This window comes from Agelaius tricolor, unplaced genomic scaffold, assembly GCF_023055355.1.
Source record: "Agelaius tricolor isolate 1412-34295 unplaced genomic scaffold, bAgeTri1.0.p SCAF_15, whole genome shotgun sequence".
Taxonomy (NCBI): Eukaryota; Metazoa; Chordata; class Aves; order Passeriformes; family Icteridae; genus Agelaius; species Agelaius tricolor.
The window spans coordinates 20,826,592-20,853,863 of NW_027269275.1; the positions used below are offsets into that span (position 1 = coordinate 20,826,592).

At 52.0% G+C, this 27,272-nt stretch overlaps 1 protein-coding gene across 1 annotated transcript in view; it reads right to left on the bottom strand.

The window, feature by feature from the left end:
• Positions 1–7: 7 nt before the first annotated feature.
• The window catches only part of FANCA (FA complementation group A), a 33,865-nt gene continuing 6,600 nt past the window's right edge, over positions 8–27,272 (bottom strand). The window contains exons 10-43 of the mRNA XM_071440890.1: positions 25,320–25,386; positions 24,539–24,651; positions 23,849–23,925; positions 23,221–23,362; positions 22,580–22,713; positions 21,138–21,248; positions 20,665–20,760; positions 20,524–20,583; positions 19,708–19,796; positions 19,231–19,291; positions 19,090–19,139; positions 17,972–18,048; positions 15,778–15,882; positions 15,133–15,284; positions 14,241–14,311; positions 12,993–13,092; positions 11,427–11,626; positions 11,195–11,291; positions 10,628–10,804; positions 9,631–9,704; positions 8,984–9,112; positions 8,484–8,550; positions 8,100–8,272; positions 7,722–7,827; positions 6,839–6,898; positions 6,414–6,518; positions 5,676–5,788; positions 4,882–5,023; positions 3,751–3,813; positions 2,506–2,611; positions 2,062–2,137; positions 1,558–1,699; positions 905–994; positions 8–143 (exon numbers count right to left, since the gene is read on the bottom strand). Of these exons, the coding sequence (XP_071296991.1) occupies positions 36–143; positions 905–994; positions 1,558–1,699; positions 2,062–2,137; positions 2,506–2,611; positions 3,751–3,813; positions 4,882–5,023; positions 5,676–5,788; positions 6,414–6,518; positions 6,839–6,898; positions 7,722–7,827; positions 8,100–8,272; positions 8,484–8,550; positions 8,984–9,112; positions 9,631–9,704; positions 10,628–10,804; positions 11,195–11,291; positions 11,427–11,626; positions 12,993–13,092; positions 14,241–14,311; positions 15,133–15,284; positions 15,778–15,882; positions 17,972–18,048; positions 19,090–19,139; positions 19,231–19,291; positions 19,708–19,796; positions 20,524–20,583; positions 20,665–20,760; positions 21,138–21,248; positions 22,580–22,713; positions 23,221–23,362; positions 23,849–23,925; positions 24,539–24,651; positions 25,320–25,386 (3,533 nt within the window). The 3' untranslated portion in view covers positions 8–35. The remainder of the gene's footprint in view (positions 144–904; positions 995–1,557; positions 1,700–2,061; positions 2,138–2,505; positions 2,612–3,750; positions 3,814–4,881; positions 5,024–5,675; positions 5,789–6,413; positions 6,519–6,838; positions 6,899–7,721; positions 7,828–8,099; positions 8,273–8,483; positions 8,551–8,983; positions 9,113–9,630; positions 9,705–10,627; positions 10,805–11,194; positions 11,292–11,426; positions 11,627–12,992; positions 13,093–14,240; positions 14,312–15,132; positions 15,285–15,777; positions 15,883–17,971; positions 18,049–19,089; positions 19,140–19,230; positions 19,292–19,707; positions 19,797–20,523; positions 20,584–20,664; positions 20,761–21,137; positions 21,249–22,579; positions 22,714–23,220; positions 23,363–23,848; positions 23,926–24,538; positions 24,652–25,319; positions 25,387–27,272) is intronic.

Sequence of the window (27,272 nt, forward strand, 5' to 3'; positions counted from 1 at the left end):
TAGGTGTAGGTGAGGTGTTGGGCTGAGTCCATTCCTCAGAAGAGTTCCAGCTCTTCCTCCAGCTCCACGTCCACAGCAGGCCGGGAGAAGTGCAGGATGCTGGCTGCCAGCTCTGGGTCCAGTTCTTCACAGGTGCTGAGGAGCTGGGGAGAGGGCAGGGAGCCAGATTAGATCTGCTCCAGCTTCCTCAAAGCCAGTTCCAGCAACACCAGGGCCTTTTGCTGCCTTCTCAGCCAAGCACAGGCAGAGGAGGGGGAAAGTTCCACTCATGGCTGTGGCTGTGTCTGACAATTCCCTCGGACCGAGCAGGAACGGCCACATGAGGGCAGGGCTGGATGTGCTGGGAACGGTGGAGGATGTGGAGGAGGAGGCCATGGCACGGCTGGGCACGAGGTGTGCCCCTGCTCCCAGGTGAGACAGAGCAGCACGGGCACCCCCAGGTGAGACAGAGAGCACAGAGCATCCCCAGGTGAGACAGAGAGCACAGAGCATCCCCAGGTGGGTCAGGGGAGAACAGAGCATCCCCAGGTGGGTCAGGGGAGCACAGAGCATCCCCAGGTGAGACAGAGAGCACAGAGCATCCCCAGGTGGGTCAGGGGAGCACAGAGCATCCCCAGGTGGGTCAGGGGAGCACAGAGCATCCCCAGGTGGGTCAGGGGAGAACAGAGCATCCCCAGGTGGGTCAGGGGAGCACAGAGCATCCCCAGGTGAGTTAGAGCAGCACAGAGCATCCCCAGGGGGGTCAGGGGAGAACAGAGCATCCCCAGGTGGGTCAGGGGAGCACAGAGCATCCCCAGGGGGGTCAGGGGAGCACAGGCTTGGCACAGGTAGGGGATCAGTGCCCGGGGGAGCTGCAGCAGCACTCCCAGCTCTCACTGGCAGGAAGGGGGAGCACTGCTCCTACCGGCTGGATGTTGCCAAGGCTCTGGGCAGGGCAGTGGGGGATGGCTCCCAGCAGGAACTGCCGGGCTGCAGAGATCAGCTCCAGGGGATCCTGCACGACACAGGAGAGACAATGGAGGCAGAAGGTCACCCTCAGCCCAGCACCTGCTCCAGAAGAGAAGCAGGAGCCACAACCCCACACCCGAGGCTGTCACAGCTCAGAGGGCAGGGGGGTGTTTGGGGTTTGGGAGCAGCCCTGGCAGTTCTCTGTGTCCCAGGGGATGAGGAACCTGCAGGAGCTCCCTCTGCTCTGTATGGGAAGGTGGGAACAGGAGAGATGCTGCAAGTGCTGCTGCAGGGAAGAGCTGAAGAACAGGATCAGTTACGAGAGGTTTTGAGCTGGAGAGGGGTGGATTTAGACTGGATATTAGGAAGAAATTTTTCTCTGTGAGGGTGGGCAGGCCCTGGCACAGGTGCCCAGAGCAGCTGTGGCTGCCCCTGGATGCCTGGCAGTGTCCAAGGCCAGGCTGGACAGGGTTTGGAGCACCCTGGGACAGTGGAAGGTGTCCCTGCCCAGGGCAGGGAGTGGAACAGGAGGAGGTTTAAGGTCATATCCAACCCAATCCATTCTGGGAGTCTGTGACAGGAGAAAAAAGGAGCCCAGGCTTTGCTTACGTGCTCTGTGGGGTCTTGATCAGACTGTGGCAGGACTTGCCCTTCCACAAAGAGCTGCAGCAGCTGGATGTACATCTGGAGTGCCACGCTGAGGAAGGTGGGCTCCTGCTGGAGCAGCTCCTGCTGGAAGCTGGGGGTGAGGCTGGAGGGGGTCACAGATGGGCTCTGTTAGCTCTGGGTCCACGGCACACACACAGGCACCAGGCAAACACAGCTGCTGCTCTGCCCTGTCTGATTGGGTCCCATGGTGTGCAGGGCCACCCCAGGAGGCAAAGCCAGCTCCAAAACCTTGTGTTTGGAGCACAGGGCTGAAGGGACACTGCTGGCACAGCTCTTCAGCAAAAGGTGCAGAGCTCCTCAAACAGCACCGATCCTGATGAGGTTCTCTGTGGCTCAGGGAAGGGGTAACTGTGCTCACCCACAGGCCAGCAGTGCTGTTAGCTCTGTGCCAGCTGCTGTGGGTGCCAGCCATGCCCCCATGCCCCCTCCCAGCCCGGTCAGTACCTGTAGAAGGCCAGGGGCAGGAGCCGGGTGTGCCGCTGCGAGGCCGCTCTGTGCAGGACATGGCAGCTCCCAGGGGCTGCAGGGACACAGAGAAACACTGAGGCCTTCAGAGGGCCCCACCTCACCCCTCCTGCCCCTGCAGCAGCACAGGGCTGGCACAGTTTCCTTCCAGGCCACAACAAATGCAGGTGCTTGGGGGTGGGGAGCAGCAAGAGAAGGAAGTTGTCCCCTTGGGCTTTCCCTACCAGCAGGGCCAAGACTGATTTCAGTCATTCCTGACCATCAGCTGGGTCTGCCGTACTCCGGGGTAGGAGCAGGATGGTCTCAGCTTTCACACAAGTGTTTTTAGTGCTGCTTCCAAAGGCCCAGCAGCCCCTTCTCCCAGGGACACTCCAACCCAGGGATGGGTCACCCGTCCCTGCAGCCCCTGGGGACAGGACTCACCTCCCTCTGCTGAATGGAAGAGCAGTGGCCAGGCTGTGCCCCTCCCTTGCAGGCACTGCAGGATCTGCAGGGACCATTCCAGAGATGTCTGGAAATCCACTCCTTCCTGGGTGTCAGAAAGGAGAGGCCTCGTTGCTCTTGGGCTGCTCTGAGCAGGGAGGAGCCCCCACAAGAGTGCTCTGCTACAGGACCCCAGGAATTCACCCCAAGTCTTTCCCTCACCTGGCAGCCTGGGTTCCCCCAGGGGAATTGGGCACCAGAGCAAGGCTGTGCCTTCCTCACCAAACCAGGGCTCCACTGAGAGAGGGCAAGGCTGCACCATGGAATGGTTTGAGTTGGAAGGGACCTTAAAGATCACCCAACTCCATCCCTCTGCCATGGGCAGGGACACCTTCCACTGGACCAGGCTGCTCCAAGCCCCATCCAACCTGGATTAACCAAGAGACCACTGCACATCCTGCACCCACCCCACTGGAGCAGCTTCTGTCCCTCCTGACCTTTCTAGTGACATCATGTCCTGGGATTATTGTGGGGTTTATTTTCATTACTCATTTCACGTGGATTAACCCCAGCTCTGTCTGCTCAGGATGTTTCTCTCCTCCCTGGCTCTTCCCACAGACTCTCCCAAGGGCACACTGAGACCAAGTGGTTCTTTGTGCCTTGAATCTGCTCCCTGATCCCATCTGGGAGGTGACTCCCCAAGTGGCTGCACTTCAAAGCTGAGGTGACAGCACAGGGGGAGAAACAAGCCTTCACAGGATGCTCAGGGCAGGCAGCTCTGGAAGCAGCCTGTCATCTTTGCTCCTTCACAAATAGCATTAAACCATTTGGAAACTAATGTTCCTCCTTCCTGGGCAGCCCTTCTCCCATGAAGTACCACATCCCAGCCTGAGGAGAAACATCATCTGACAGCTGTGAGATGCTGCACAGAAGCTGAGTGAGACACGAGGTTCCTGCACTACCTGGGAGGTGCAAAGTCTGATCAGCAAACTGGAAATAATAAATCATCCAGGAGCAGAAATAAAAGCCGTGAAAGGGAGATAACGTCAGGGAGAGGAAAAGCCAGGTTTAATCTGATGGGAACAGAAGGGCTTTCAGCAGGCTTGTCTGGGGTGTTGCTGATCCCTTCCTCCTGGCAGAACGAGCTCCCAGCCCTCCCAGTGCTGCTACAAAGCATTTTTGGGCAGCAAACCAAGCTGATCAGACACATCCAGTGCCGGGAGAGTTCCCTGGGACTGAACTCACCTTTGGTGCTATTCTGGCTGAGATGAGGTCCAGGAGTGAGAAGAACAGCAGAGCAACAAGGAGCTGCAAGGAAAAGAGGCTGCCTGTGAGTTGTGCCTGTAGGGGTGACTTGGAACTTGGCCTTTCCAGTCAGGGAACACAAAACATTTCACCAGGTGCCTTCCCAGCCTGGACCTGATGAACCACAGAGTGTTTCAGCTGCTGGGACCCCAGGTACCCCCAGCCCTCCCATGGCTCTCATTGCCCCTGGCAGGAATTCAATTCAGCCTCCAGGGATCCTGAGGTGGAAGCTGCAGTTATTTATTCCCTGTGTGCTCTCAGTGACACCAGGTCCTGGCTGGCAGCTTCTGGCTCCAGCCCAGTGCAATCAGTGGAGGAGTCAATCCCACAGGAAGAGGAGCTGCTGCCTGCAGCAAGGAAACCCCCAGAGTAAACCTGAGGTTCTGCTTCAGCACTGTCACCTGTGTCCCTCTGGCACAGGGACACTCCCCAGGCTGAGCTCTGACCCTGGCTCTTCCCTGGAAAATCAGAGCCAGACCTGCAGGGCAGCAGCCCAGCTCCCTCCTCAGCAGAGCCTTCCAGAGAATTCCCCCTGCACTGAGGTGACAGCCTGAGCCACTTCCTGCACCAGACCTGGGAAAACCCTCAGGAAATCTCTCTCTGGGAATCCCAGCACAACTTCCCAGAGCCCTAAAATGCCTGCACTGCTGTCTCACAAATGTCCTCCATCTCCTTAACTTCCCAGCCAAGTTGCCTGAGCTAAAATCCACAAGGACTGCTCCTGTTGGAGGGAGAGGGAATCCTGGCACACCATGGATTGAGCTCTCCCTCTCTGCAGGGCTCTCTCCAGCTCCAGTTTTTAAAGCAGCTGTTGAACAGCCTTCACAGATTTCCCAGGAGCCAGAGTCTGAGGTGAAAGTTAGAGCTTGGAACAACTTTGCCTCGAGGATAAGAATTCAGCAACTGGCAATTTACAGCCACTTTTTATCAACTATCCACCAGCAAGATTTGCCAACAGGGGTCACCAGGGGTGCAGCTCTATCTCAGGACAACTTCTCTCAGTTAGAGACCCCCTGTTTGTGGTTTTCAGGTGTAGGAAAGAGCAGAGGGATGAAGTGCACCCGGCCTTGCCTGCTCTGCACCAGTCCCCAGCCTCTCCAGTGCCTCTGTCCCTCGTCCTCGTGGTGGGTGCTGCAGGATGGCCCCGTGCAGGAAGGCAGCTGAGAGCCAGGGCGGGTCAGAGACAGGGAAAGCTGCTCCTGAGCAGAGGAACCTGGAAACAGAACAAACACGTCATGGGATTGCAGGTAAAAAAGGGGAAAAGTCCTGCTGTGAATGAGGAGGAAAGCGGGGACTTGGGCAAAGGTGCAAATTGTGACTGGGACAAGAAAATAAATAATTCTCTTCATGGAGACAGTTGTAAAGAAGCCAAAGTCTAGAAGCAGACAGAAGCATTCTCCAATCTCTTTTATCAGCAGAGACTCCATACTACAGAAGCATGTGATCATCACCTGCCATAACCTGCAAGGAGATTCTTACAGAAATTCCCAGTTCTGGAGAAAAGCCGCAGGGCACTGACAGTGTAGGGAGAGGCAAAGGAGGAAGCAGCCAGGGAGCAGCTTCAGCAGCCCAGATTCCCCCAATGCAGGGAGCAAAGGGTGTGGCAGCTCCTGGAATGACTCCAGACTGTGCTGAGGCTTTGCCTAACCTGGGCTCTGCCTTCAGCCCCCCCATGTGCAGAGATTCCCTTGTGCTTAGGGAAGCACTGTGACCCACACCACTCACAGGGCCAGACTCAACCATCCTCACCCATCTGGAGTTGAGGCCCCCAGAGGAGTCTGTCTGGAGCTGTCCTGGCAGCCTCAGGCAACGAGAGCCCCGCATCCCCCAGGAGAGCAGCTCCCTGCTCCATCCCTCACACACACCTGGTGCCTGAGCTGTGCCAGCCCCTCAGCCTGGCCAGTTCTCCTGCAAGGGGAGCCCCAAAGAGCCTCTTCCACTGGGAGCAAAGTGCTGGCTCCAGCCTCGGCCACCAGAGCTGGGGACAAGGATGGAAACAGCAGCGTTAGGAGTGGGGTGCTCAGTGCTTGCAGTCAGGTACAGCCAGGGACTCGGAGAAAGGGGATCTTCCCCTCTCCTCAGTGAAAAAGCCCAAGGTGTACATGCACACATCAGAAATGGGAGACATTTCACATCCTGGAAATGCAGAGGGTCAGTTGAGTGCTCACACCATGGTGCCCTGGGACTCCTCTGCAGGAGCAGCCAGAATGAAAGAGCTGCTCCACAGGGTGATGGCCAAGCCCAACACATGCACCAAAACATGAATCCCTGTGGAAAACTGCACACAGGGAGTTACACACAGGACAGAGAATAAAACCTGGGGTTTTGGGGCATTTTGGTTGCTTGGATGTAACAACCAGCCCACACAGGGCATCAGAGACCAGCACAAGGCTCCCAGCTCCCACTCTGACACAGCGCCTGTGGCAGCACCCAGGAGCCCAGGGCTGCGATCAGTGGGACCCAGGGCTCAAAAATACCCTGGAAACACAATTTCCAAAGTCTTTGAGACATTCTGTTGAATGTTACACACTCGGATAGTGTTTAACTCTCTGAGCTGGAGCTGCATTCCCCCCAGATCAGAGCACCAAAATGAGATCAGTCACCGCTGCAGAGAGGAGCACCACGGGACACTTGGTTTGACACGTGGCCAGAGCCTCGTCGACCCCGTCTGCTGCATCCTCACAGTCCAGGCTGGCACTCAGCAGGCCCTGCAAGGGGACAAGTGACAGGATGGCTCCACACATCCCTGTGTGCCGCTCCAGTCCCTCTCGCTGAGCTGTGGAAACTAATCAGAGACAACTGTAGGGGTCAGCACGGCTCAGCAAAAGCAACATCTACCAACAGCTCCTCCCCGCACAGCTTTGCTGCATTGTATTGAAATTCAGCTCCAGCACCGCCTCCTCCTGCTGCTCCCCCTCATTTTCCTGGTTCCTGCTCTTCTGGGAATTAATCAAGAGCTCTCAAAAGGAGGGTGCAAAGGAGGAGAGCTCTGGCAGGGCCAGCAGGCAGAGGACAGGAGCAGCTTTACCCTGAAGAAGTGAGCGGTGATGTCGTAGGAGAGCGCGTAGCCCCGGGAGCTGACGTTCTTCTGCAGGAACACAAAGACAGGGAAGCAAAATCAGCAAAACCATCGCTCCTTTCCCTTGGAACAGGAGTTCCTAAGAGCAATTCGGGGCTCAGCCAGCACAGAGGCACCCGCTGGGAGTGCTGAACATGAGCTGAGCTGGTGGGAGGTGGTTTGTGTGCAGGGCAGTGCCGGGGAGCTGGGCTGACAGCCCCTGCCCCAGGGTGGCAGCAGCAGATGGAGCCAGTCCTGGGGGAACAGAGGCTTCTGGCTGTACCCAATGTGACAGCACAGCAGGGCCTGAAAGGCCAGTCAGGATGAATAAATAGAAATCAGCTCTTCGTGGAGAACAGAGCAGGGTCCTGAGGGACCTGCAAGTCAAATGACCTCCTCCCAGAAAGCTGCAGGGATGCCCCTGGATGCTTCTCAGGAGGATGAGGAGGACCTCACTCTACAGCAAAACAGTTCAAGGCCCTGGCATGAGAGAGGGATTGGAGAAGGGCTCATGCTCAGCCCCTCCCAGGCCTCCACAGAAGCACTGTAAGTTGGTCTGTGAGCCACTTCACCAAACAAAGTGACTCCCAAGGATTTGCTCTTATATATATTTGCACCACAATTCCAAATGAAGTCACAGAATCATGGAATGATTTGGGTTGGAAGGGACCATGGGCAGGAACACCTTCCATAGACCAGGCTGGAGTAACCTGGTCTAGAACACTTCCAGGGGTGGGGCAGCCACACATTTTCTGGTTTGTTTGGATGTGACCTCCTTCCATAAATTCAAATTTAAGGTCTTTATCTAGAGCATTTAGCAAGGAGCAATCACCATTTGGCACACAACACCTACCAGCTCAGAGTTCACAAAACAAAAGAAGCTGTCACAGTCCAGCACTGCTCTGTTCCCTTTCCAGCACGTGGTGACCAGGGTGGATGCAGGGAGCCCCAGCAGAATCCTTGGGCAGGGAAGAATGGGAGCTGAGGTTACTGCCAGGGGGAGAATCAGCCTCCCAGGAGGGTGTGTGACACCCAGGGCAGCTGGCAGCCCAGGATGGCACATGGAATAGGCACACAGCTAATTCCAGTGGGTGCCAGGGAATAAGTGTCCCTTGCACAGCTGTCCCCATGACATGCAGTGTCACTGTCACCTGCTGAGGAAGCAGAGGGGAGGACACTGCACACCCCAGCCTGCCCTGGAGGCATCCCCAGGGCTCAGGCCTGCTCTCACCTCCTGTGCAGCAGCAGCTCCTGCTGCCTCCAGAGCTGCTCTCCCAGGGCAGATCCCTGCTCTGGATCTCTGCCTGTCAGCCTCCCCTGGAGGAGCTCAAACACGAAGTGTCCCTGGGCAGCTGAGCAGCCAGGGAGCAGCTTTGGCCTGCACCTCAGCTCCAGCACCAGCTCCTGAACAGGGGGTGGGGAAACCAGTGAGGCCCACGCACCAGGCTGCTCCCAAACCCCCTTTGCTTCTCTGAAGCAACCAGAGACCAGCAAGAAAAACCCCTCTCAGTCCCCACACCTCGGCTCACAGCTCAGAGCCTCACCAACAGGGAGCCTGAGGGGATTCTTTGGTCAAGTTCCAGGACTAAACAGCCACCCCAGAGTGTGGAGTCACCTGCAGCCTGCAGAGGATCTCGGGGCTGAGCGACGTCCTCGAGGGGGCACAGGCACCCAGGTCCAGCCTGAAATGGGGACACACGAGGCACTGCCCCTGCTGGCCCAGGGGAAAGCACAGCTCAGCACAGTCAGAGCTCCAGAGGAGCACAGAGCCCAAACACTGCGCCATAAATGAGCTGGAGCTGAGACAGGGGCTCTCCTCCAAGCTCCCTCCTGGTTCTCCAGCTCCAGCCACTGCCCCGGGGCATTGCTGCCTGTCTGGCCACACAGAGCTCAGTACAAAGTCAGCTTTAAACACACAGCCAGACAGGGCCTGTCTGTGGCTGCAGCCCCCGACTCTGCCACCCACAGCAGAGCCTGGGAGTCACCCAGGGCCACCTCCCACTGCCCCTTCAGCCAGAGCAGCAGGGAATGGTGTCCCCAGCCCCAGGAAGGGACAAATTCCCAGGGCACAGCCTCAGGGCCACCCGCAGCAAGGGCAGGCATGGCCCTGAGTACCTGTGTGAGGAGTCCAGGATGGCGTTGAGGATGACTCCACAGGCCTTCTCCAGGTCTCCATCACAGCCACCAGCAGAGGAAGGTGCAGGGAGGTACCTCTGATAGATGGCCCAGTAATGGAAATCCTGTCTGCAGTGGGGGAAAGGAGGAAATCTGTGGGAATGCTGCCCTTCCCTTGATGTAGAGGGAAGCTCACACATCAAGAGTGGTGAGTGATGTGAGCTCAGATAAAAGCCCCAGGGAAATACAGACATAAGGAGTCCTCCAGCAGACCCCACCCAGCTCTGGCTTCCAGCATCAGGGAGGGTTTGTGACAAGTGGCTTGGAAGGGCTGCACATGCAGGGTGAGCCCCACAGAACCATGGCATGGTTTGGGTTGGAAATGACCTTAAAGCCCATCCAGTCCCAGCCTGCCATGGCAGGGACACCTTCCACCAGGCCAAGCTGCTCCAAGCTGGCCTTGCTCAAGTGGAAACACACACACACCTCATTCCAGCAGTGCCTGAACTCAGGACAAACCCCAGCAGGCAACAGGCATTTGTATCCTGCAGCAACTGCTCATTTACTCCCTGATCCTCAGGGCTTTTCCCTCCTTTGGATGGGACACTCTTGGACCATTCCCTTCCAGCAGAGCCCCTTGGCCTTACCTCTCTGAAGCAGAGAGAATGTCCTTTTCAGGGCACACCTCCAGCTCCAGCAGCAGCCACTCCCTGAAAGACAGCTGGGAAAAGCCAGGATTTAGGAGCAGGGAAGCACAGCAAGGGAAATAACTTGTGCAGAGCACAAAACCCACTTCACTTCATCTCCAGACACAATCCCATGTGGATTGAGAGGCATGAAACAAGAGACATCAACCCAAGGAAGTTCCTGTGCTGTTCCTCTTACCAAAAAATTCAAGTTAAAACCCTGCTGGCCTTCCAAACTCCATGGGATCCCATGAAGCCTGTCTCACACCCCCCACCTCTGACATTTCCAAACACACTCAGCACCCCAGGCCCAGGCACCAGGATGAACTTTTGTTATTAGAAATGAAGGCAAAATGAGCCAAGCCCCTCAGTCAGACAGGGAGAGCACCAAAGGGAGGCTGGAACACAGCCCTGGACACTGAGCCAGGCACAAGGAGCCATTCCAGGAACGCCACCAACCCCTCTGCACAAACTGGTTCTAGAGGAAGTAGTTAAAAAAAGAGACTCTGTCAAATCAGAGACTTTGCAAGGGTGGCACAAAGGGAAAAGCTGGGATGGTTTGAGCCAGGCTGGCTCAGGGGAACATTGCCATTACACAAAGCACCAGAAAAGCAAGGATTTCCAGTTGTTTGCCTCTCCACCACTTCCCAGAGAGCACAGCAGGGAGCAGGGTGATGGACAGGCCTCTGCTCTGCACTTCCTGAGCTTGCCAAGCCTTTCCAAGAGGTAGGACACAAAAGCTTTACCTCTGGTTTTCTCTCTCCACCTTATCATCCCCATCAAACAACTCCCAGCCCACACGACTCAGCTGTCAGACAACTCTTCAGGTATTCAGTTCTAACTTTCAGGCACTAACTTCTTACAAGAAGCTTTTGATCACCAATAAGGAAACTGCAAAGGGCAGATCTAAAAAAGTGAGAATTAGAGGGTGAATGTGGGTGATGGAAAAGATTCATACCTGGAATGCCTTTTCCTTCAAGAGCTCCTGGAAACCTGCTTGCCTCCACAAGCACAGGCTGGCTCTCCTGTGGTTCAGAGAGGGGCAGCACAGGGAGCTCCAGCTCAGGGCACTTTTGGCCTCCTCACACAGGAATCCCCGAGCCTCCAGGCTCAGCCGTGGCACCAGGAACTGCAGCTGGAATAAAACCAGAAACAGGAGGGCTGCAGCTGGAATAAAACCAGAAACAGGAGGGGCTACAGCTGGAATAAAACCAGAAACAGGAGGGGCTACAGCTGGAATAAAACCAGAAACAGGAGGGCTGCAGCTGGAATAAAACCAGAAACAGGAGGGCTGCAGCTGGAATAAAACCACAGTGTCTGCCCCAGACCCATCCCCAGAGCCACCTGTGCTTGTGTGCAGCTGCCCAGGGAGCAGAGGCACCCAGGGCTAAGAGAGGAGGGCACAGAGATTTATTTCTACTCTGTTTTCTTGGTGAAAGTGACGTTTGCACAGGGACCTGCAGCAGGAAGTTGGGCTGAGACCGAACTTTCTCATAAGTTACAGCACAACTTTTTTCCCTTTTACCTTTTTAATCAGGCCAGGAGGAATCAAGGCACAGAAATCTTCATGAGAGCAGGATGAAAACTTGCACATCAGGTAAGCTGCTGCTGCAGTGCAAAACCTGAGAGAGAAAAGGAAAGAACTCCATTGCCTGGTGGGTTCAACCACCTCCAAAAGCTCTGGAAATCCTCCAGGGGAGCCTTCCCAGCATCCCAAAAACCTGGGGCAGCAGGGAGGGGGGGATGCCCCACCTCACCTCAAGCAGAAGACAAATGACTCTTCTGTCCTGCACACCAGCAAGGAGCTCCAGTACTCTGAGACAGAAAGGGCCTTTCCAGGAACAGCCTGAGAGGCCCCAAAATCGGCTTCCACTGCAGGAATTAAAGCTCTGCATTCACTTAAGTGGATCACAAAAGCTGCCAGTCCTAAAATGTGAGCAGCACCCAGGGAAGGACCCTGCAAGGTAAAAAACGTGGAGAGCAGGGAAGATATTTTTGGTAACTTTGTAACATTTCATTGGTAAAATTCTTACCTTTTGTCTCTTTGTAACATTTAAAATTTTATTTGACACTGTAATGCTTCACTTGTATTATTGTAACATTTTGTTCCAAAACACCTTTCTGAAAAACCTTTTTTTGTACCAAAACACCTTTCAGAAAATACTCAGACTTAGTGAAGGAGCAGAACATTGTTTCTGATCCCCAACAGTGCAGCAAAAATCGAGCAGATGAGAGACAGCCCACAGCAGAACTGGAGGTTTCTGTAATGCAGGAACTTGAAATAATTCACTGTAAATTCAGGTTCGGGGACTCTCAAGGCTTTTTAGCCTCTCTGACAGCTAATTTCATCTATCAGCCTGTTATTTTCACCCTTGCAATATCACAGGGTAGAGGGAATAAACCAAGCAATTCTTTAATAACAAAACCCTGCACTGCTGCAGCCCAGACAGGGGTACCTCAGCTTTATTTTTAAACTTTTACAACTGAATTATTCAACGTGGAAGCTCAGGAACGAAGCATTCTACCATTTTTCTTTTGTCTCTTCCCTAAACTTGCCTATTTTAGCTTCTGTTCAAATGTCTCAGAATGCATTAACCTTCCACAAGCAACGTTTCTGTAGGGAAAAATTCCCCTCGTGTTCCTGAGGGCAGCTTCATACTCCCTGACCAAAAGAGGGTATTTTTGGAGGGTTTTTTTTTGTTTTTGGAGGGTTTTTTGATTTTTGGTTTTTTGGGTTTTTTTGTTTGTTTGTTTGGGTTTTTTTTGTTTTTTTGGGTTTTTTTTGAGGGGTATTTTTTTGAGGGGTATTTTTTTTGAAGGGGTATTTTTTTGGAGGTTTTTTTTTTTTTTGGAGGGGTATTTTTTTTTGGAAGGATATTTTTGGAGGGGTTTTTTGAGTTTTTTTAAAGGGGTGTTATTTTTGGAGGTTTTTTTTTTTTGGAGGAGTATTTTTTGGAGGGTTTTTTTTTTTTTGAGGGATTTTTTTTTGAGGGGTATTTTTTTTTTGAGGTTTTTTTTTTGAGGGATATTTTTTTGAAGGGGTATTTTTTGGAGGATATTTTCTTTTAGGGATATTTTTTGGAGTTTTTATGGTTTTGGAGGGATATATTTTTGGAGGGGTATTTTTTTGAGGGTATTTTCTTTTAGGGATATTTTTTGGAGTTTGGTTGTTTTTTTTTTTGAGGGATATATTTTTGGAGGGGTATTTTTTTTCTTGGAGGGCAGTGAGGTCCCCCCACAGCGCAGCCCAGACAGGTCCATGCCCCCAGGTGAGGAAATGGGGCAGGATGGAATTCTGCAGGATTGCTGGCTGGAAAGCTGACCTGGTGATAAAGGAGCTGGCAGAGCCTGGCCAGGAGTGCAGGTAGGAGATTCCTGTGTCCACACATCATCTTCACCAGCAGGGAGAGGCACGGGCCCTGCCTGCAGCAGGGGAAACCACAAGCTCATTAAACCCATCCCCAGCACAGGAACAGGTAATTAAAGATGCTTAAACACCCTGGAGCTGCTCCAGGCCTGTCTGTAAACACAGCACAATTATCATTCCAGGGCTCAGAGCAAGGGGCACCTTGGGGTACCTGGGCAGAGCCCCCAGCCTCACACAATGGATGGCACTGTGGGCACCTCAAACCCTTGCTGGCATCTCCCATGGCCAAAGTGGCCTCTGGGGGGACAATAAGGACAGGAGGAGCTGCCTGGGGCACAGGTGAACAGAGGCACAGCAATAAATGGGATCACAAAGCAAGAAGGAATTGCTGTGACAAGGCCCTGCTGTAAAACGGGGCAGGGAGGGATTTTCCCACCCAGATAAGAAAACCCATCCTCAGAGCAGGCCAGGTGGGAGCTGTGCTTAGACACCACTTCCCAGGACTCTGTTTGTCACAGGGAGTTTTCAGTCAGGTTTTTCACAGTGATTCAGCTCCTCCAGGGCAGAGCAGTGCAAGGGAGGGAAGGATGCTCTGGCTGTCCAGGCACAGGGAGGGCAGCTGGGAGCCCAGCCAGCTCCTCAGCACGCCCTTGTTGCCCAACAAAGTGATCTTCCACTGACATGCTGCCCATGATGTTTACAGGCTCTGCTCCAGGAGTAGGAGGAGGAGGAGCTGAGCTCCAGCTCCAGGGCAGGCACTGCTGCCTCTGCCCCTCAGCCAGCCCAGAGCCCACCCAGCCCCTGCCAGGGCAGGAATTCCAGCACCAAAGGGATTGGTTCCACTGCTGCCTCTGCCCCTCAGCCAGTCCAGAGCCCACCCAGCCCCTGCCAGGGGAGGAATTCCAGCACCAAAGGGATTGGCTCCACTGCCATCCCCCACCCAGAGCCCCCAGCACTTTGTGGGGTGTCCAACCCTGGCACAGAGCACAGAGAGACAAAGGCCACTGTGCTGAAGGGATCTATAACAACCAAGAAACTTGTGTTACACACTGCTGTGCCTCAGAGTGCATTGGTTCTGGGAGTGCAGACACTCCACCTGCACTGCCAGCCTGGCACCAGGGAACAGCCAGAGCCCCTCCTCAGCCCTGCACAGGGGCTGGGATTCTGCTATCACCCAGTTTGGGTTCTCCCACTCCCATCCTACCTGTCAGGAGGGTTGAAAGAGGAAGCAGCTAGTAGGGTTTGGCAGAATGATGTCAGCAGAAGATCAACAACCTGAAATAAAGAGCACCAGGAATAAACCTGGAATAAACCCCACACTGCTGATTCCTGCTTGTCAGGCTGCATGCCCGAGCCTGGTTTTCTGCTTTGTGTGTATTACATTTCCTGACACTAAAACAAGGAAAGAAATTGGTCAATGAGATTCACTCCAAGCTGTACAGGTCTGTGACCGTGTTCACAGGGGTCTCAGGTTGAGGGAAGAGACGAGGATTTGACTCCATGTTTGAGAAGGCTTGATTTATTATTTTATGATATATATCACATTAAACTATACTAAAAGAATAGAAGAAAAAGTTCTCCTCAGAAGGCTGGCTAAGCTAAGAATAGAAAGGAATGATAACAAAGGCTTGTGGCTCTGACAGAGTCTGAGCCGGCTGGGCTGTGACTGGCCATTAATTAGAAACAACCACATGAGACCAATCCCAGATGCACCTGTTGCATTCCACAGCAGCAGATAACCATTGGTTACATTTTGTCCCTGAGGCCTCTCAGCTTCTCAGGAGGGAAAAATCCTAAGGAAAGGATTTTTCATAAAAGATGTCTGTGACACAGGTCCACTGCCACTAAGGATGGAAAATTAAGCCCATAACAGCCCAGGAATGACCCCAGCACACAACAAACACCCAGGCAAGGCTGCTGAGGAAAGCCTTTTAGAAAATATCCCCAGATCCCATCATCCAGCAACTTCCAGGTGGTTAAAACCCAGGAATAGTCTGTGCAGGGAGAAGTGCATGTCCTGCAGACAAAGCAGCCTCTCCCACCTCCCATGCAGATGCATTTCCCTGCCCAGCCCCACCCAGCCAGCTGGCACTCACCCTCTGGGGACACCCTGCCAGCCCCGGGGCAGGCACGGCCACCCGGAGCCGGGAATTGCAAGGAGCAGCCTCGCTGTCCTCGCTGTCCTCGCTGCCGTCACCCAGGGCAGCGCGGAGTCTGTCCGAAACCACGGCCAGCTGAGCTGCCACCTCTGTGGGGACAGGGGGACAGGAGAGCGGGTGAGAAACCTTCACAACCCCCCACAGCAGCAAGAACAAGCAGAATACAAACTTGAATCAGTCAGAGTCAAAGGACGTCAGGAAAAGCTTTAATAAGCAAAAGATGTTGGCTGGGACACGGTGGATCAGCATCCTCAGCATTATTTTTTACCAGTACAATTACCAACACACCCCAGGAGCAGTTTTCACCAGAGGGGAAAATGCTTTCCAAAGGGGGCCCAGTCACCAGGTGAGCCCCAGGAGTGGGGCAGCAGAGATTGGTGTGGTTATCACAAAGATAAGCCCCAGATGAGGCAGGGGTACATCAGACATTCACATGTACATATTCACAGCTGGAAGGATTAGCAGCTCTGAAGGATTACCAGGTGCCAGTGGCAGCAGCTCCTACTGTGCCTTTGGCCAGCACCAGCCACACTTTATTCAGGCAGTTTTTGGGACAGTCAATGAGAAGCAGCTCCCTCATACCTTCCCACTGATCCTGCTCCACAACCAGAGTCCTGAGCTCAGCCAGTTCAGCCTTCAGCTGCTCCAAAGGCTCCTTGGAATGGCTGGGCTCTGCTTTGGAGTCATCTGGACAGGGAGGAGAGGAAATGCATTCAACAATCTCTGCCTGCACTTTCTGCAGGAGAATGCAGAATTTACTTTTCCTGAAGCTTGAACCAAACCCCAAACTGTCAGTCTGCCACACACAGAGCTTTGTTTTTACACTCAGAGTGTGCTATTTAATGAATCATTTATGGGTTTATGCCTAGTTGCAAAAAGGAATTCGGTTTTTAAAGGCGAGAGGCGAAAAAGTTTTGTTTTCAGTTTTCTTCCCACTTCCTTTAGCTCTGCCCCTCACAGAAACATTTGCTGTCCTCAAGACTGGGGTCAGGCTCAGAATGCAGACAGACATTACAGCATGGGTATAGCATCAGCTTCTCCAGATCTCCCATGCTACTCTGCCTTCTTGTTTAAGAGAAGGAATAAAAGGAAATTCCTTTTCCCACTAGAAAGAGATGCCAGCAGTGACTGCCACAGCCCCAAACCCCCCAGAGTTTGTTAGGCAGGAACAGCTCCTTGTACAGGGGCCAGCAGCAAGAACAGCAAACAACAAAGCAAACAAATAAAAACCAAATAACAAATAACAATATCAATTGGCATTGATACTGGCTGTAAAATGAGGTGTTGGAGCCCACTGACACCAGTGTGAGCAGGATGAGCACTGACAGCAGGGGCTGGGGCTGCCCAGAGCTCAGCCCTGCCCTGTGCGCCGAACCCGGGATGGGGCAGGGCACAGGGACAGGGTCAGAGCTCAGGGCACAGCAGGGGACAGGGCTCAGGCTGCTCAGGAGGGCGGCACAGGGCCCGGGCAGTGCCACCAGAGCCCAGCGGCAGCGCGGGGACCCTGAGGGGATGGCTGCCGGGATCCTGAGGGCCCATCCCAGCAACCAGGATCCATCCCAGCAACAGAGATCCATCCCAGCAACAAGGGATCCATCCCATCCCAGCAGGGATCCATCCCAGCAACAAGGGATCCATCCCAGCAACAAGGGATCCATCCCATCCCAGCAGCAAGGGATCCATCCCATCCCATCCCATCCCAGCAGGGATCCATCCCAGCAACAGAGATCCATCCCATCCCAGCAGGGATCCATCCCAGCAACAAGGGATCCATCCCATCCCATCCCAGCAGGGATCCATCCCAGCAACAAGGGATCCATCCCATCCCAGCAGGGATCCATCCCAGCAACAAGGGATCCATCCCATCCCATCCCATCCCATCCCATCCCATCCCATCCCATCCCATCCCATCCCATCCCATCCCATCCCACCCCATCCCATCCCGCTGCACATCTGCAGTGCCCGGGGCTGGCTCTGCCACGCCTCTGCAGCCACAGCATCCCCAGGAAGCCCCAGAGGCCCCAGCAGGGCTTGGCCACACATTGATCTCAAAATCAGAGCATGAATCTGTAAATTCTCCCCACCACGCTCTGGGAACCCTCCCTGCAGCCCAGCCTGACCTTTGCACTGTGTGCAAACCCTTAGAAGGTGTGTTTGAAGCACCCACTTGCTGACAGGAACAGCAGAACTCATTAAATATCCTCATTAAATATCCTCATTAAATACCCTCATTAAATTTCCTCATTAAATATCCATAGTCCTGCCCAGTAAAGCTGCAGTGCTGGGGCCCAGGCTCACCTCCCACCCAAACATGTGCAAAGCAGGAGCTGCAATCCTTTCCCAGCCCCTCCTGCCCCCCAGATCTCCCTAATCCCCTCTCAGAAGAGGATGCCAGGGCAGCACAAGGCAGCACAAGTGTCATTGCCCAGGGGATCAGCACAGCAGGCTCCCAGCACAGCAATCCCCAGCCCAGGCTGCAGTGCTGATTCATGGAAAGGTCTTGGGGGTGGAATTCAGCCAGCTCAGGCTCAGGCAGCATCTGCAGCCTCAGCACAGCACAGGGCTCCCAGGCACTGCAAAAATCCCACCCAGGCAGGGCTGGCAGAAAAATTCATTGCAGGAGTAAGAATTGAACACCTCAATACAATATTAACACTTATTTATATGGATTAAATACCTATTCAGCCATAAATCTTTGAAAATGTTCAATTCAGGAGGGCAGCAGTGGAAAAATTACCATTTCACATTGATCTATAGTAAATGTTGCATTTTTTACCTTGTAACACCTTCTCTTTCATGACATGACAGGCTTGCAGGTATGTGGAGTACAAGTTTGAAGGTATTTTGTCAGCTCTGTGAAAAAGAAGAGATTTATTACCCTGCATAACCACAAACTGCCTTTATTAAATAAGCACAAACAACAGCCCTTCTGTGAAATGTAATTAGAGGGACTCTGAAGCATAAAGAGCATCTGAAGCATTTTTAATCATCTGACATGGGGGGCAGAGATTTCTACCCAGGGCTCTCACAGCAAGCATTGCACACATGTAGCACACACAAACCCTGTACTGTACATGCCATTAATTAATCTTTTCATGCCTGTTTCATATCTAGTTGATGTCCAGGATCCCATAAGAGTGTGAGCTGTGAGATGCAGCACTCACAGATGTAAAACATGAACGTGCTGAGGCCAAGGTGTGACCTCCCCTCTGCAGGGCAGGCACTCAGTGCTAAGAGCACTCCCAGGAGGCTCCCCAGAATTCAGCTGCTTCCCCCACTACTTTAATTTCACTAAATGATCCAGTCTTTAATTTTAGAGCCAGACTGGAATGACAAGGCAGGGCCAAGCACCTCATTTGCAGGCAGTGCTGCAAACATTCTTCCTTCATGAGAGGTTACAGAGGAACTACTGGATGTAAACTAAAGCTGCTCCTGCAGTGCAGAAAAGCACTTTGAAACATGCAGGCAGGGCAAGCTGGAGTCCTGAGAGGGGCTGTGTCCTCCTGAGGCATCACCCTGGTGCCCCTTGAGCATTAGCAGACATTTCAGTCTCATCTTTCACTCCCCCTTTATCCCCTCCCAAAGAGCCTTTCACAGAGGGAGCTCCTGTTCCTGGGGAAATTTTACATTCAGCTGTGTCCTTCAAGATTTGCATAAAAATGTACCTGGCCTGGAGCCAGAAGGGCTCCCAAATAATTGTTTCAGTGGCCAGAGGACTGATTACACACCTGAAGACTTCACAGACAAACTCCTCCATGCACAACCTGCAAGCCATCAAGCCCTGCCAAGAGGTTGGCTGTAACCAAGGTGTCAAAGCCTCTGATAATCTGATATCAAATGTCCCCCCAAAAAAAGCCCAGCAGCACAGAAAACAACACTGGGATGTGTGAATACCTCTTCAAGGAGTCTATAAAAGCCATTCGTCCATCTGGGGTTTTTGGGAGCTGCAAGAGAGGAAAAGGCAGGGCAGGGGCAAATTATCTGTGTACAAACACACAGCTGATGGGAGGGGAGAGAAAAAAGCCAAATACTGACCACACGGGGCCTGAGCAGAGCTGGAAGGAACCAGGAAGTGTAATATGGGCGTCTGAAAATGCTGAGAAAATAAACAGAGGAAAGTTTTAACCATGCCAAAGGTCCAAAGGGCCATCTCCACACCTCAGGAGCTAATTTGGCTCCTGCAAATACAACATGCCCATGGTAATGTGCATAACCACAGACAAAGCAGGTTCAGATTAGCCAATGGTTTTAAATTTATTTCATTTTGCTTTTTATTGTAATAATTTTGGACTTCTTTTGCACAGGGGAATGTGCGTTTTCACTCTCCCCACAAATGTCCTCTATTGAGATGACTCCTCAGGAAGTGGGAACAGCTTCCCCAAACCTCCCTTGCTCACATCCTCAATTTTTCTTGTTCCCTTATTTTGATTCAGACTTGGCTTCTACAATTATTCTTGCTGTTGTTATTATGAGTCCAGCTAACCCCAGGGGGAGCTGAGAAGCACACAGTACCTGGCTTCTATCACAGAGGTTGGGATCTTCCTGGTGCTCTCAAATATCTGAAGGGCCTTTTCCACATCACGGAGAGCCTGGGCCTGGGGCTGCCTCACAGGGGAGGAAGATGTGAGAAACCAAGGGTGATGATGAACTTACCCTTTCTGCTCTAAATGTGCTGTATTGTGATTCTATTTCAGTTGTACATGTGGAATTAGGACACACCATCTCCACTTCCAGCCTGTGCCTGCAGGCAGAGGCACTGACACCCCGGGTTTCTCTCCTTTGAGTTGTAACACACCTCAAGCTGCAACAAGTTTCTCAGCTGACAACCAGACCAGACTTGGAAAAATTAAATTAAATCCTCACTTATGCCTGTGAGCTCATCACAGGACTGGGTTTCTTGTATTATATTCAGCTACCCTGCCTACAGCCTGTATTTAATGTAATCATGTAAGTGAGGCCTCTTCCTCTGATCCAAATGTAGGAAGGAATAATAAAGCCAAACACTTCCTTATAAATTATTGTTGCTACCCAAAATTTATCATGAACCACAGAGTGTAGAATCCACCCCCAAATCTCCTTTCAATACCCACACTTTGGTCCCACACCACAGGGATGGAGTGTTCCCCTGAAAAGAATCAAGATATCTGTAAAATGTGACTCCATGAAAACTGGGGAGATCCTGCCATTGATGGCCACCAAAACCTCTGGCTCAAAGCTGGAGGCTTGGCAGCACACTCAGCCTTGGAGTGGCAGGAGGGTTGATAACCTCAGTGCTTTTCCAGAGGGAAAGGGATGAGTGATGAGAAACCTGAGACAGAGCAGCATTACCTGCATGGCCTCCTCGGGGGCAGAGAGGTCTTCATAGAGCCCCATGTCCTCTATGGCCACCTGGGGAGGTCAGAGGTGCAGGTGGTCACAGCCTGCAGGGGGGACAGAGCCACAAAGAGCCCTTGCCCAAGCTGTGCTGACCTGGAGGTCGGCCAGGCGCGTCTTGGCCAGGCTGATGTAGTCCAGGAGCAGCGAGCGGTGCTTGCTGGGCACACACGGGGGGAACATGATGTGCACCTGCAGGGGGAGAGCCACAGCCAGCTCTGCCATTGCCAGGCAAAATTCCAACTCATTCTGACTCATTCACCTCTAATTCTCCCCAAAGAAGGTGTTACTGCTGGGTTAAGGATAGATCATTTTCATGGCAACTGACATGATTCTTCCCAACTACAAGCAAACAAAAATCATTGAAGGGCTCAAACTCAATTCCATGAAAGGAATTCTCCCCATCAAAAAAATAATCCCGTCCTTCCTTATTGCAGGAAGAAAGGGGTTTGAATAATGAACCAGAAGTAATGCAATCACTATAACAACATTTCTAATGAGCTGAACCTACTGAAAGGCACAAGGACAGTGACTCTGGACCTAAAACATCTCAGTCAGCACCTGCTCACCTTCAGGTATGGGGCAGCTTCAAAGGGCACCAGCTCTGACAGGAACTCCAAGAGGAAGACCAGAGATTTCTTACTGCTCCCGTGGTGGCCACCAGCATTCCCAAAGGAAGCCTGGATCAGGGGAACATGGCAAGGCAGCCTTTCAGTGTGGAGAGAATCCTCATCCAAGCAGTGCCACAACCCAGCACTCCAACCCCAAACATCCCATTTCTGTCAGGAGAATCTTTCTGGAGAAAAGTCTCCAGAGAAAGTTCACAGAATCATGGAATGGTTTGGGTGGAGGAGACCTTAAAGACCATTTAGATCCAATCCCCTTCCATACCTTCCACTGTCCCAGGCTGCTCCAGCCCCAGTGTCCAGCCTGGCCTTGGGCACTGCCAGGGATCCAGGGGCAGCCCCAGCTGCTCTGGGCACCTGTGCCAGGGCTGCCCACCCTCCCAGCCAGGAATTCCTTCCCAATATCCATCCATCCCTGCCCTCTGGCAGTGGGAGCCATTCCCTGTGTCCTGTCCCTCCATCCCTTGTCCCCAGTCCCTCCCCAGCTCTCCTGGAGCCCCTTCAGGGGCTCTGAGCTCTCCCTGGAGCTTCTCCTGTCCAGGGGAGCACCCCCAGCTCTGCCAGGCTGGCTCCAGAGCAGAGGGGCTCCTTTGGATCACGGTGATTTACAGAAGCCTCTGTGAAAGTTTGCTGCCATGAGAACACCCAAACAAGGCACCTTTGAGATGCACCAGAAGATTGATATTCATGAGGGAACCACAAATCTGCAGGGTTCTACACAGGTTTATCTGGGCATTCTAAGGAAAACAACCAGTCTGGGGCTACAAGAACACAACCAGTTTACCTTCTGATACCTCCTGGACACTCTATCAGCCAAAGCTGAGCTTAGATTTGCAAACTCACACAAAGGAATTTCCAGGTTGAATTTGCCTGGAGATTTGCATCCCTAAAATACCCACCTGGCTTAGTTAAAAGCAACAAGCAATTATCTGTAAGGTCAAACACAGCAATTACAGCTGCATGCAAACCTCCAGGAAACAGGAATGCTTCCTCTGCCATAACCCCCAACTTATGCAATAACAACAGTGCTGCTTATCAAGACACTGACACCCATCCAAGGGGATGATAATAACAGGAATTACATGTCTGCATTCCTAGCAAATAACTGGAACAGGCAAGGTGGACTTAAAAGATGAAAGGAGGGAAAACTGGGGAAAACCAAATAAATTTGTTCTTTGCAGACACAAAGGCAGTAATAAATATTCAATCATTCCTAATATCAATACAATCCCTTGTACTTTACTTTTTTATTTTTCTTCCCCTTTCTCATTCCTGTCTATCCTGTCTGGGACAAGGCTCCCTCCACACAGCAGAACCTTCCTTATGCACAGGTTGCCTGACACAATTAAAACAAAGCTCCCCAGCCAGGCCTCACTGAGTCTCACCTTAAACCACTCAGAGTAAGGCATGAAGACAGCAGGGCCCTCCAGAGCAGCCTGACGAGCAATCAGGAAGGCAGTGATCATATTTTCCATGTCATAATTCCCAAAGGCCTTGAGCAGGAGATGGCTCAGGAGATCTAGGAACATAAAACAATAACCTCACACTTTGCTCCTGACAACAGTGCTGTGTATTCTGCAGAAAATTAAGAAAAATATCTGAGATAAAAACATGAGGCAGGACATGTACTGCAGCCTGAAGGACCTCTGGGGTCTGATTTTATTTTTTTATGCACTTTCAACTGTCAAACACACTTGGATTCCCTGCAGAGAGTCCAGCACTGGGATAATTAGTAAGGAATTCTCACAAACAAGCTCTGCTAGCAAAGGTGAGCTAGAATTAAGGTTCAGTAATCACTATGCCAATTAATGATGAAGGTAATTATCAAACCACCTCCCTGGGCTGTACACAGAGTTAGAGAAGTGGCAGGCATGAGGCCTGGCATTCCCATCACCCTAACATGGGGAGTCTGGTGGAGAAGCAGATGTCCTGTGCTGCTGCTGCTCCTTCCCATGCAGCAGCCCCTGTGCTGACCCCTGCTCCCCCCAGCAGCAGGGGCACACCCAGGCTGGCAGGGCCCACCTACCCTTGAAGAGCTGCCCAGCCTCAGCCTGGCACACCACCAGCGTGGACACACAGGACAGCACGTGCTGCCAGTTCACCTCGTGGGTCTCCAGCACCTGCTGCAGCTGGCAGATGGATTCCTTCACACTGAATGCCACCAGCAGCTGGGGGAGGGAGGGCAATTCCTGTTAGCTGGGACATACGGCCACAAGAAAGAGGGGAATACACACAAGATTGACAGGCTTCTCTGAGACTTTATCAGGCTGTCCTGCAGCTTTTGGATCTGCTTCCCAGGCCCAAATGTCAGCCTGGACTGGAACCAGCACCAGCTACAATAAACAGTAAAATTCCCATTCTTTCAGAACTCATGTCTTACTCTGTACCAGTGAAAATTCACATCTCCACATTCACTGTAGCAGTGAGAATTCACATCTCCAATCAGCATCTTTGTTCTCATTAATTGCTTTGCACTAGCAAAAACCACTGTTATTCTTTTCCTTCATGCTTCCTCCTCCCAGAGCTTCTGGTGACTGGTTTGGATGCTGCAACTGGACAATGTTGCACTAATTTCCAATAATCTGATTTCAGGTTTTCCAGTGGAAATAAACCCAACATAACACAGTTCTCTGGGTGACACCAGGCAGAGGTACCTTGCGATACAGAGCTGTAAGCAGGGGAGAAGTCCTGGTAAAGCTCCACTCCTTCTGCATCTGGATGGCATCAGACACTGCACCCACAGAAAGAAAACAGCAGCAGGTTTTACAGCACCCAAACACACAGGCTTCCCTCTAAAAACTGCCCAGTGGAATTCTGTCTCCCACCAGTCCTTGGAACACGGGCTGTGGCACAGGGACTGGGCCATTCCTTCATGGCTCTGTCACCCCTGAGCTGTTTCTGTGATCCCACCTGCGTAGGCTGACATGGCACATGCACAGAGAATCAGCAAGGAATCAGCTTTTCCCTCATTAACCTCTTTCATCTGGGAGCCAGCAATGACACAGCTCTCCCACACAACAGACGAGCAGCTCCAGCTCACAGCTCCTGGGGACTGCACAGTAGATTTCATAGCTCAAACATATTTCTTCCCAAAAATATCAAGCTTCACAATTACTGATCCAGGATTAGAACCTTCCTGCCCAAAATTTTTTCCTGAACTATGACCCTCAGGTGATTTTTTTTGCCTGATTTGGCACTCTGCCTATACAGACCCCAGGAAGGAGCTGAGAAGCCTGGAGGCTGCTCTGGCTCTGGATCCTCCAGGCTGGGCCCCACTCAGTGTGGGACAGAGCTCTGGACACATCTGGGAACACCTGGAGACCCCTGTCCCTGGCCATTCCCACCTTTCAGCACAGGGTTGTAGGTGAGAACCTCAGTCAGGGTGTGTCTGAAAAACTGCCTCAAGGAATCTGGGTGAGCCACACTTCCATAAAGGGGCACGTTGAACACATTCAGCCTGCAAAGGACAAGGAGATACCAGAAAGTGTCAGGTGATCAGCCAGGCACTGATTCACTGTTATCAGCCAGGTACTGATAAATATGATCCACCAGCTGCTGATGAAACAGGAACAGCCAGGTGCAGCTCAGGGGGAATGACTGATTTTTATCCTACATCCATCTTCTCAAATTGACACAAATATATACTTTTTGGTATGTATTAAAAAAAAAAACCCAAAACAATGAATGGTTACTCAGCACTCTGTAGCCATCAGATTAAATGTGAGTCTGAGGGGTATCCCTGCATGGGGCTGAAGGTGACATGTACAAAGCAGTTAAATGAAACAAGTTTGGAAGCAGGGATTTGAGGTGATTTCACCTTCCAGGCGTTTCTGCTCAGAAGCAGTGAGGAAACCTGATGGGGAATTTCTGGCATGACAAAAGGGGGGTCCAGGGTTGGCTCCAGCACTGCCAGAATCCACTTTCCTACCTGGCCCTTATCTTTTTTACAAGCACTTTTGTCTGCACATATTTTATTAGAGGAGAATACCAAGCACAAATAGCACTGGGAGAGGTGGGGGTGTGTGTAAATAAGTAAAAAAAGCCCCACAGCATTGCTCCTATTTCAGTAAGAAGTGCAACAATGGATACAAACCTCCCCCTGACACTGTTTGGAACGTTTCTTACCAGAACCTCACAGCTTGCACCATGGAAACATCTTCTTGCTTCTCTTTACCGACAGCATCAAGCACCCCTGGACCCCAAAACACACAAAAACCCAATGAGAAAAGAACTATGACAAAAAGAACTGTGTAAACCCCACATGGGAATTAACGGGAATCAGCAATTTGTGCCCCTTTGCAAAGGTGACCCGGCTAGGGAATTGTGCAGAAGCCACTCAGCAGTGCTAAATTCTTACCAGATTTTCTCCAAAGTGACACAGGGACTCAGAAACTATTACCACTGACCTTGAACCAATTTAAAACCATTCCCAAGAACATGCTAATAATGAAGCCATCTAAAAACGCATGTAAATCAGGATTTCATTTCCAAACCCAGCCCCAGTGAGTGTGAGCACCGTGCAGCCTGTCTGGAGGCAGGGATTTGCACAAGCTGAATTAAGCACCCTGCAACCCCCGGTCCAGACAAAGGGCAGGCTGGGGGAGGGCCACGCGTTTGTAATGTGCCATTTGCATGGCAGGAATTCCTTTAAAAGCTCCATCTGCCCCAAAAGGACGGGTAGAGATCAAACAGGTTGGCAGCTTGCGCAGCGCGTTGTCTTGGCGATGATCAGCCCACACCTCTCCGAGCCCACAGACTGGGAAAGCCTTTGCTTTGCAGTTTGCTGCAGCAGCACTTCTGCTTTGTGCCACCCCGCCTTGGAAACCCTCCTCTTTCAACTGTTAAAGGAGCTTGGTTTGTGTATTCAAACCATTTCGTTAAGGAAAAAAAAAAAAAACCCGAAAAGAAAATGTACTGAGCAGGGGCAGCGAAGCAGACATCCCTCACATGCCACCAGAGCTTTAGGATGTAACACTCTCCTCTCCTGCTGAGGAATACTTTAAGGTTAAGTAGGGGAGAATAAAGCAAAGGAGATAAACTCAGCTTATCTTCAGGCCCAGCAGTTCAGCACTGCCAGATCATTACAGTGAACACATTGCTCCCATGCTACTGCCAGCCTGTCCTTCTCCCCCTGGGAAGGTCTTTACTAATAGGGAATTCTTTTGCATTAAAAACCCTAATGTTCTCCAGAGATTAATGAAGTGGGACCCCTCAGAGGTGACCCAAAAGTATGGACTAATAAAATATCTTACATAAACCTGCTGGAATGCATTTTGCAGGCACACAGGCTGCGCAAACGGGAAGGGCAAATGAAGAGCAGGATGCAGACTCCTGTCTGCCTGCCAACAGCCTGCTCCTCCTCCTCCTCCTCCAAAATCACTACTCCTCTGCTCAGAAGGGTTGGTTTTCAACTCTTAAAGGGCCACCTGAGATTGGATTCATGCATATTAAATAATAAAGCACTTGCAGCTTTCTCTTTTTAGAAGAACTCGCAAGGTCTGTGAGCATCTCAGCGTACAGACAGTGCTCCCTGTGAGACCTGGGGCAGGGGATGGGGCTGGCAGTGCCCATGGGGATGGAGGGAGGTGCCCTGGCCTGGATGGGGTCACCTTAGCAGCCTCTGCAGCAGCACGAGCGGGAAAGGAGCCAGCAGGGAAAGCAGGAATCGCTGTCACTAAGGAGACAGGAGTGACAGCAGCTGCACTGGCAGGTGACACCAGCCAGGGGTGTGTAAGGGACAGCAGCAGGTACAGCATCTCCCCGTGAGGATCAGCTGTGACACAGGACAAAAATAACCCCATGTGAGTGAGTTTAGCCTTTCTGCATCAGGATTTGCTGGTAAATCAGGAGCTGCTGCACTGAGCTCTCAGCAGAGGCAGCAGGGCAGCTCAGGCCAGGGCAGGCACGTTGCAGTTCATGAACACTGGTGTTTAAAGACTCCACACCTACACCAGATGTCTTGGCTCAGAATAAAAATAGAGGTTTCAGAAAACATTGGTCTGCAAATCCAAACAGTGAGTCAGCAAAAGGACTCAATGCTGTCACCTCAAAGTCTAATTTACTCGGCAGAAAAAAATA